The following is a 10,170-nucleotide window of genomic DNA, read 5'->3' as shown; positions in this document are numbered from 1 at the left end:
AGGCAGATGACTGTAGATTTCAAGGGAACAAATTTATTTCTTTGCTCTTCCACTTTGTTGCAGTGGTAGCCATCAAATAACTATTGCCTCAAGTTTTTAAACCTCAGACTCATCACCTTTCAATCTGGAGCAGTCTGCTGTGACACTACAGGGGTTTTTTTGTTAATCTCTACATTCCTCCACTGTCATCCATTTGTAGCCCACTATTCCCATAATGGCTGTGGCTGTTTTAGTAGAGTTTCAGAAGGCTTTAGTAAAAAGTATATAGTAGCTGTTTTTTTAAAGGCTCTTTGAAACCCTGTCTAGCCTGGAAAGATGCTCTGGCTAGGGCTCTCAGGAGGACTGCAGGCAATTGCTCTCTCTCAGCTGGCTTGTGAGCTCAGCCAACTTTCTTATCAGCTTTTCTCTCCTCAGCTCCTACTCAGGGAAATAGTCATGACTTTATTTCCCTTCACTTGTTGTATTTGCAGCAGTTCTACGTAAGACTGTAAACTCCATGTTTACATGGAGTGCTATCTTTTACACCCCCCCAAAAGCTTGGCTGTCTGAGTGTTGGGATGACACGTGCCCCCAGCACAACAGTGCTGACAGACCTCCTGGAAGTCATTACCTGCTCCATGCTTTGGATCAAGGCCTAATGAACTGCAGTTGTGGAGGGCTTTATTATTAAGCTGACACTTTCATCACTAGACCAAATCTCTCAGTTCTCTACTGAGGCAAAACCCTCCTGGTTGCAGTTGAGAAAATCTGTAGGCTGTGGCTGGATGCTGCGTGTCTGAAGCAAAGCATAATAGTTTAATTGACCACCTTTTAGATTGGCATATACTCCTAATAGGTGCCATCTGTCTGCACAGAAATGGAAACAAGGACTGAAATGTTAACTGCTTAGTTTAGTTCTGTTGAGGTGAAATACCCAAACAGCTTCTCTCTGTGGAGAGGAGAGCTCAGCATTACCAAGGCAGAGGTTGTTGATTTGAAGTCATGGACTTTCTTCTTTTAATCAGTGATGGGATGATAATGGACAAATGCATTCAGTTGTGAATTTCATACCATATGTGTCCACAAGCCTTTGGAATACAAATACTGTAAAAATCTACCTTGCAGTGGGTTTGCTGCAGTCAGAGCCCAGCTGCACTCTGCCGACTGTCAGGAGCTGGGGGCCTGCTGCTGGGGGCAGTGAGGTGGGTGACAGTGCCAGCCCCTCCTGCAGAGGCGCAGTGCTCGGGGAGAACTCAGCCCTAGGCCTGATCCTGCAGACAGGTATATGGGATGGGATTTAAGATACACAATTAGAAGGTACCACAAAGAGATAAACAAATACTGATTAATAAATAGCAACCCTGCAAGGATTTTAGTCTGGAGCTTGTTTGTAGCCAGACAGAATTAACCGGCTTTGCGACCAGATTCTGGCAGTTCAGCGTGTGCTTTTGTATGTGAATAGTCCCATTGAAATCACTGGAAAAAACTATCAAAGCTTCATGTCTGCCACTGATCTGAAGCCCGCTGCAGATTACGCAGAGTATGATTTTTTAAATGGCATGCTTTTATTGACTTTGATAGGATTATTTGCCCCAAATCATGGTGAGTTGTTTGTATGGACCTGGGATTTAATCTCCTAGGGGAAGTCTCCTTTTCAAGTCCTTTCCCTTTTCCTGCACTACAAATTTCTCCTCCTTGCATTAGGCATTCCTACCTGCTGTGAAATGTCTTGTCCACCCACAGTTACATCTGAAAAATGACAATACAGAAGACTGTGTGTGTTTTCCTGTGCCTGAGAGCCTCTACAGAAAGGTGGAGTGACAGCAGGATGACTGCAGCTGATGAAGAAAGATAAGGTATGGTTATCAAGATGCATAGCTAGCAAATTATTTCAGTAGTTTGGTTTTAAATCTTTTTTCCTTTTGGGCTTTATTGCTGTCACTGAGCTTTTGGTTCATGATGAAAAATAATATATGTATAGTCTTAATTACAGTTCATCACTTCATTATTTTAGTCATTTTGGTTACTTTTCTACTTGAATCAGCACAAGGATAGAGTCAAAATATCATTTGGAATAGAGGACTGGGAAAATAACTCTACCAAAAAACTAGTATGTTGGGAAGAAATATATTGTTGTATTGACTATGATCAGTAACACCAAAGTGTGAAGGAAGTAAATGCTGTCCCTGTCTGCTGGCAATGTTGTGCTCTCAGCTGCTGTTACAATTTCAAAATAATCCTCATCTGAGTGGAAGAAAATTCCTTCTGCTTTTCCTTAGAGTGACTGTTGTCCTCCTGTTTCTCTGTGTGATGTGCGCCACGGAGGAAGGAACTAAAGGAACTTATTGCAGATGTTCTTCCAAGTCCAAAATTCACTTTCAGAGCAGCCCTGTATAGTCACAAGGCTGTACCTGGTTAAAAGATTCTTGTGACATTATTATTAGAAATTGCTGCAGCAACAACTTGCCAAATGAACCGTTAAAAGCAAACCAGGCTCACTGAACCACAATAAAATCCATTAAAGGCTGCTTGGGGCAAATATGGTCTTTGAAGGTCTTTATCATTTTAACCATTCGTCTCTTCCAGTACCTGTGGCAGAGCCCTCCACCTCTCTTTTTATCTCATTTGCATGTAAATAGCCATTTCAAAAACTTCCTTTTAGTGACAAGCTCATTTGGTGGTGTGTCACTGTGAAATCGGACAATCTACTGACATGCAGAAGTGTGACTTGGAGGGGGGAGAAACACCTTTTTACTGTTAAAGAAAAGGATATGGTCTTTCTGCTTTGGGAACTCTGAGTCTTTTTGGCTCTTGCTCTCCCCCATGAACTCTGAGTACCTCCTTTGAGGCTGAAGTTTCAGAGGTGCTAAACCATTTTTTCTTCAGCTGATGAAAAAGGTCCAAAACTGATTCCTGTCAATAGAGGAGCCACAGTTAGAGCCCACTGTGTGAAATACTTGCCTGTGCCCTAGAGCATGTGCCAACACTGCCGTCTAGCTTCTGCTTTTGCTTCGCTGTAGTTGCTTGCGTTCATGTGTTACATGGCTTTATCGAGCCCCTGATGGTGAGTCACGGTCCTGTGGCATTGACTTCTGCTCAGGTACGTGGGTTCCTTCCTGCAGAAACGTTTGAAGTGGTTGCCACACGGGCTGAGTGATGGCAGACAGCTGCAGCAAACAGTAGAGGAGACCTGAAGTGGCAGTGCAGCAATAAACTCCCAGCCTGTTTTTGCAGAGAGGGAACTGAAACTTGTCTGTCCAAATTGTTACAGGATTTTTGGCAGCACCACAACTCAGACAAACCCATCCTAAGTCTGTTGAATGTTTCCAGTCACAAAGCACTGCTAGTGTCCTCAGACAGGGTACTCTGACACATCACCTTCCTTTGGGCTCAGTGCTGTCTTCTACTTTCCTGCACCTCTCTCTTACCCTTATCTGTCTGTGTCTCGTACCATGCATAAATCTTTTTTCCTCTTTCACCACAAAATTTGTAGCTTTTGCTTCTTGGTCTATGGTGACCTGGGAGCTACCTGTAGCTCTAAGTACGGTCTTTAGGTTTATATGCATTTTATGTCTGGCCACCATTGGGAGCTGCAGCTGCTGCTCAGGAGAACATGAGACTGAGGCCCTTCCATGCTCTCCTTCCCACAGAGCTGCCTGTGGGGAAAACCCCTGCCATGGACCAAGTGACCCCAGGGCACCCAGCAGCCCAGGAAGCAGAGCCAGGCCTCTCCAGTGGAAGGCTTTTTCCTGGCTTCAAGAGGTCAGTGGGTGGGATGAGGTGCTGCTGGTCTGTGTGGGCTGTGGGAGAGGAGCCACAGCACTTCTGCTCTTCCCAGCTGCGTAGAAAACCAGGGCTCGAAAACAGAGCCATTTAACTTCCAGAACTGCTTCTTTTCAGCTCATAAATTAAAATCCCGCTGTGAAAAGCCTGGGGCACCTTCCATCTTCCCATTCTGGTGATTCAGGGAGTTCCAGAGATGGACTCTCCAGGTGGATACCACCTCGCCTAAGAGCCAAAACATGCACACAGCATTTGGGAAGTTGACCAAGTTAGGACGGTTCTGGGTCAGATCCCATCTATCGTGCCAGCAATGGGAGTGGGTTAGGGTCTGGGTGCCAGCAAAGGGCACAGGTGACAGTGAGGGTCTCAGCTCCAGCTGCTGGGACAGGACCAGTAGGTGTGTCCCGGGTGCAGCTGCTGGAGGAACTGGGATGAGTAAAGCGAGCAAGTTGTAACACCAGCATGCGAAGCAGGACTGCAGGTCACAGCCCGTGTGCCTGGTGCTGCCTCGGGGGAGCCAAAGTGATTGCATCTCCCACAGACACCAGGGAGAAGTGCTGCGGGTGGGCATGTCACGTTTTAACAAACTTCAAGGGGGGGCGGCTGGTGAGCAGGAGGCCCTGGGTCCAGGCAGGGTATCGGGCATAGGCTCACAGTGGTATCTGGGGAGATCTGTGGGTGTGGAGTGCCCGTTGGGTAAATGTGTCAATGCGTGCATGCTGTGCACAGGAACTGGACCAGCTGGTGTGTAGGAGTGAGCCAGAGGGCTAAGCGTACAGGGCAGGGTTATCAGATGGATGGAAGAGCTGTGCTGGTACTCAGGGCATCTGTGCTTTCACTAGTAAACTTCAGTCCTTACCAGCTGTAGAGGAGAACAGGGACACGGCTGGCTGTGGTCATGTGTGTTGGGTTTGTGTGTGTGTGTGACGGGGTTTGGTAGCGGGGGCGGGGGGGCTACAGTTGTGGCCCCTGTGAGAAGCTTATTGAGGCTCCCCTGGCTCCAAGTTCGACCTGACTCTGGCCAATGCTGAGCCAATTAGTGATGGTGGCTGCACCTCTGTGATAACATATTTAAGAAGAGAAACCTGGGAGGAAGAGTGGGAGTGGTGAGGAGGAGTTGTGAGACGCCTCTGCAGACACCGAGGTCAGTGTAAGAAAAGATGAGGAGGGGAGTGAGGCACACTGGAGCAGACACCCCCCTGCAGTCCGTGGGGAGAAGGCAGGCTGTGCCCTGCACCCGTGGAGGTTACCGGGGGAGCAGATGCCACCCGAGCCCGGGGAGGACCCCAGGCCAGAGCAGGGGCTGTGCCCAAAGAAGTATCCCCTCAGGTCAGCACGGTGCTCAGCAGAGAGCAGGACACAAACCCCAGAGGATGCACAGAAGCCAGCAGGCAAGTCCTTGTCACAGCTTTCCCCCAGGGCCAGACCCCACCAGAAGCGCCCAGCAGAGACTTCTCTGGGGGCGCTGGTGACGCTCCCAGACAGAGACACCTCTTTGTAGATGTGCTGCAGAGTGACGGCAGTCGGACGGACTCGTGCTGGCAACCTGATGACCACCTGGCCCTGGTGCCCTTGGAAAGGCCAGCAGTTTCCTGGGGACACATCCAGCTGCAGCCAGAACAAGAGAGCAGTGAGGGGTGAGAGTGTGTTGGGGACAACACAACTGCTCGTGCCGCTTGGAGCACGGGACCAGTGTGGGGGTGGCTACTGCAGCTCGGAAATGAGGCGCCTGTGAAGAAATGGACAGAAGCAGGAGGTGCCTTCCCTGCCTGACAGAGGGGGCTCTCAGTGTTATGGAAAGGAGGAGAACACCGGTTATGAAACCACCCTCGTCAGGACCTTACACAAACACCTCTCTGCTCAGCAGCTCTGCAGGGCACCTCCTGCTTCCCACCCCTGAAAAGGCACTGTTAGGGACAAGTGTGGAAATGGGGTCACCAGGGAGAAAGTCTTTCACTCAGCTGGGACAGAGGCCTGTGGGCAAGGTGCAGCAGTTCCACTCAGTTCAGCTTTGTTCCCCTCCTGAGGGGAACTGCTGATCTCTAGCAGTCCCAGCCCTGTGTTTGAGCTTTGGTTTCAGGAACCTGATCAGCACTGTGGGCTGGAGCAGCACTGCCCTGGGCAGAGGGGAGAGCCCCTGAGGTCGGTCCCAGCTTCACAGGAAGGAAGGAAACTAGCACTGATGAGTTCTGCTACAGTACCTGCAAAATAGCATCAGGAGGGTTGGACGCAAAGAACAACCCCACAACCCTGGAGCTCCAATTCTCTCTGCAGCTGTAGGTCTCCAAAGTTCTCTGCATGTCGATGGTGGCACCTGTAAGGAAGGGAGAGCAGGTGACTGCAAGAGGCCACAGACCAGGAGCACTTGGTGCTCAGACACTCTTTCTGGTGCCGTCAAGCAGCTCCACATCTGTCAGCGCTGTTCTCATCCCCAGGCCGTGGGGGTGCCCGGCTGCACGGGGCAGGGATGGCATCCCTGTGTCTGGTGACTGCTGCTCCCACAGCACCACGAGGAGAAGGTCTGAGGGTGCTGGGAGGCAGCAGGTGTCCGGGGCAATGACAGCAGAGCAAAGCTGAGGGCTCGCTGCGTGGGCAGCAGAGGGTGACCCAGCTGTTCCCTTTCCGGATGCAGTGAGAGGAAGAGCCCCTCCATCAGCACAGGAACTGGCCCGGAAGGAAAGCTGGCCAGCAGAAAGCTGGCACCCAGCATGTTCGCTCATGCAAACTCACCAAGAGCCACTGCGAGCAGCAAGATGACTTGCAGAAACCTCCTCTTCTGCGAGGCCATCTTTTCCCTGAATAAGAGGGAGTCCTGTGTCTGTCTATGAGCCCAGTCTTGAGCAAAGCCCTTCACGGGTGGATTTCTGATTTCAGGCTGAAAAGCCTCTGTTTTAGAAGCCTGCTGCTGACAGAGAGCTGACAGAGCAGTGCCCAGGAGAAACGCGATTTCCATCCACACTGTTCAACACTGCCAGCAGCTCTTCCCCAGAGGGAGGGCTCCAGGAGCACCTCCCAAAAGGGAACGAAATAATCCCAGAAGTAAAGAGGTGGAGCAAATGAAGACTGCTTTTCAGCAGCCTTTCTGGTGTGGACCTTGCTCTCTCTTTGGCTGAGAAAACAGGGCTGTTCTTGCTTGCGATCACACAGCTCCCTCATTGGGTTGTCTCTCCTCGCGGCTGGGAAGGGCAGGAGCCTTGTCTGTGGGTCTTCCCAGAGCCCTCCCGGAGCTGCGTGGTCTCTTGCCCAAGCTGGGGAAAACCCTTCCCCGGCGGAGGTACGGCTCTGCGCCCCAGCGTCTGGCTACGCGGCAGTTTGTCCTACCGCAGCCAAAGTTTGGGCCTCTGGCAAACGCGCGGGAGTGAAGCTGCCGAGGGGCTTGGCTCGAGCTTCTCCCTGAGAACGGCCACAGCATGAGCAGCACCCGGCTTCAGTGCCCAAGTGGGAGCCCCGGGCTGCTGGCTGGGGAACACCCCCTGATCTCCCTGTGGCTCGCACTGGCCCTCAGCCATCCCCTTCCTACCCATCCCTGTCCACAGCAGAAACATGTAGCATGTACACGGCGAAGATGCACATGCCCAGCAGAAGTCTCCCCAGGGAGGCGAGGGGCGGGTGACAAGGAAGGCTGGAGACCATCCCTGGGCAAGGAAACCAGAGGAGAGTCAGGCCTGTCTCTGGAGGTCTCTTCTTGAGGATCCCCAGCCACCCACGTTCCAGCTCCCTGCAGGGAGGCGGGCACCGAGTCCTACACGCTCCCTCCCTGGGGCAGGGGAGGGGGCACCCCACTGGGTGCCGAGGGTGCAGCAGCAGCAGAGGCGCTGGGCCTTGTCGGCCGGGCCGGGGCGGGCGCAGGCAGCACAGCTGAGGGCCCCGGCCGGGCGCTCCTGGGCGGGACGGGGAAGTGCAGACGGAAACACTCGGGGCCCAGCGGGCGCTGGCCCGGCGTCAGCCCCTGCACCTGCCCAGAGCAACAGAGCCACTGCTGCACACCAGGAATGGGCTTCAGGAATACCAAGGGAATTTTAGAGTTACTTTTGGAAGAGTTACTTTTACCCCACACATTTCAACATTCAGAAAATTCAAATTTACAGTTTGGAGGTTTCCAAAATTTGGAAATTTCAAATTTCTGAAATTTCAGACATTTCAAATTCAAAATGTGGACATTTCAAAATCCAGAAATTTCAAATTCAAAACTCCCACATTCCAAAACCTGGACATTTGAAATCTGGAATTTGGAAAATTCAAATCTACAGTTCTGAGGTTTCCAAATCTCAAAATTCAAAAGTTTCAAACATTTCAAATTCAAGATGCAGACACTTTAAAATTTGGCATTTTCAAATTCAAAATTCCAACATTCCAAAACCTGGGCATATGAAATTTAAAATTTGGAAAATTCAAATTTACAGTTCAGAGGTTTCCAAATTTTGAAAGTCAGAAATTTCAAATTTCAGAAATGTCCAATTCAAGATGCGGACATTTCAAAATTTGTCATTTTCAAATTCAAAATTCCATCATTTCATAACCCCAGATATTTCAAATTTGGAATTTAGGAAATTCAAATCTAAAGTTCTGAGGCTTTCAAATTTCAAAATTCAGAAGTTTCAAATGTGTCCTGACACCCCCACACCCCCAGACTCCCCCAGGACCCCCAGACCATCCAGACCCCTCCACAACCCCACCCAGAACTCCCATACCCCCCCTAGAACCCCTCCTGGCACCCCCAGAACACTCCCAGGATCCCTAGAGCCCCCCTAGACCCCCACCATCACCCCCAGACCCCTCCAGGACCACCCCAGGACCCCCCCAGCACCCCCTGAGGATCCCCAGAGCCCCCCAGACTCCACATGGTACCCCCAGACACCCCCCCCCCCCCGAACCCCCTGACACATGCAGACCGCCCCCAGGCCCCACCCCAAGCTCATCGTGACCAGGGTGACCATGTGCTGCCCCTCCTCCCGCAGCAGCTCCTGCCGTTGCCCCTCGGCCTCCTGGGAAGGAGTGAGGGCGGAGGGGGGGGATCAGTTGCCCCCCCAAAGACTGGGGGGTGTTGGGGGGATGTGAGGGTTTCGGGGGTCAGGGAGCCCCCCCCGAGCGGTGACAGACATCACAGATGCACCCTGAGCCCTGGCTGTGGAAGGTGCAGTGGGGGCACTGCCAGCTCTATGGTAAAAAAAAGGTGTGGGGGGGTCAGGGCTTGGGGTCACTCCCAAAAATCAGGGACCCCCCCAGGAAGGGCAGGGACCCCCCTAAACTGACCTGGGGGATTGGGGGGGGCCATCGGGCAAGGCGGGGGCACTCGCAGACCCCGCAGAGGACGCTGGGGCCAGGGTTCAGGAAGGTGCAGGAGGTGCAGGCGCAGCCCCCACCTCGCTGCTAGTGTTGGGGGGTGGCCCCAGAGTCAGGGGGGCCCCTATAGCACTGGAGAGGAAGAAAAGAGGGTGAGGGACCCTATAGATCCCCATAATCCCCCACAGGGGATCGGGGGGGGGTTGGGGGGGCTGTACCCTGGGGTCCCCCCATGGGGGCTGGCTGGTGGGTTCCACCTGGAGGAGGGAGGGGGCGGGGGGACACTCTCAGGATCTATAGGGGCTCTATAGGGGCCCTACAGACCCACACAGGACCCCAGAAGCCCCCCCCAGGCCCTCCAGCCCTTCTACAGCCCATCCAGACCCTAGAGCCCCCCCATAGCGCCCCTAGAGCCCCCCTATAGATGACCCATAGAGCACCCACAGCCCCTATAGAGCTCCCCTAGAGCCCCCCCAGGCCCTATAGAGCCCCTCTACAGCCCCCTCAGCCCCTATAGAACCCCCATAGAGCCCCCATAGCCCCTATAATGCTCCCTATAGCCCCTCCAGCGCCTATAGAGCCCCCCAGCCCTGTACCCGCAGGGCCGTCCCCATCCGTTCTTGGCAGCGAATCGGCCACCAGCAGCCCCTGGGAGCAGGAAGAGGAGCCACTCCCAGTTCACACCAGTATGAACCAGTGACACCCCCACTCCACCCTCCCTGTACATCCCTGGGGACCCCCAGTATAGCCCAGTTCCCTGCCAACCCCTCCCAGTGCAGCCCAACCTCCTCTCAGTCCCTCCCAGTATAGCCATGTCCTCCCCCCACTCCCTCCCACTATAGCTGTGTGCTTCCCCCAGTCCCTCCCAGTTCCCACCAGTCCCCGCTTACCTCAGCCCCCCCGCCAGCACATCAGTGAAGAACTCGGGGTTCAGATGCTGGTTCTGGTGGTGGGGGGGGGAGAGTCAGAGCCCTCCCAGTGCCCCCCAGTACATCCCAGTGCCTCCCACTACGTCCCAGTGTCCCTCAGTACATTCCAGTGCCCCTCCCAGTACTCCCCAGTATGTCCCAGTGACCCCTAGTATGTCCCAATAACCCTCCCAGCACTCCTCAGTATGTCCCAGTG

At 53.0% G+C, this 10,170-nt stretch overlaps 1 protein-coding gene across 1 annotated transcript in view; it reads right to left on the bottom strand.

Moving 5' to 3' along the window:
• Positions 1-336: 336 nt before the first annotated feature.
• Positions 337-10,170, bottom strand: part of LOC141938267 (uncharacterized) — a 16,906-nt gene continuing 7,072 nt past the window's right edge. The window contains exons 5-7 of the mRNA XM_074856916.1: positions 9,936-9,988; positions 5,964-6,076; positions 337-5,370 (exon numbers count right to left, since the gene is read on the bottom strand). Of these exons, the coding sequence (XP_074713017.1) occupies positions 5,977-6,076; positions 9,936-9,988 (153 nt within the window). The 3' untranslated portion in view covers positions 337-5,370; positions 5,964-5,976. The remainder of the gene's footprint in view (positions 5,371-5,963; positions 6,077-9,935; positions 9,989-10,170) is intronic.

Source organism: Strix uralensis, chromosome Z (assembly GCF_047716275.1).
Source record: "Strix uralensis isolate ZFMK-TIS-50842 chromosome Z, bStrUra1, whole genome shotgun sequence".
NCBI classification, from domain to species: domain Eukaryota; kingdom Metazoa; phylum Chordata; class Aves; order Strigiformes; family Strigidae; genus Strix; species Strix uralensis.
The sequence above is the reverse complement of the archived record's forward strand: the minus strand, read 5'-3'. Positions and strand labels throughout refer to the sequence as shown.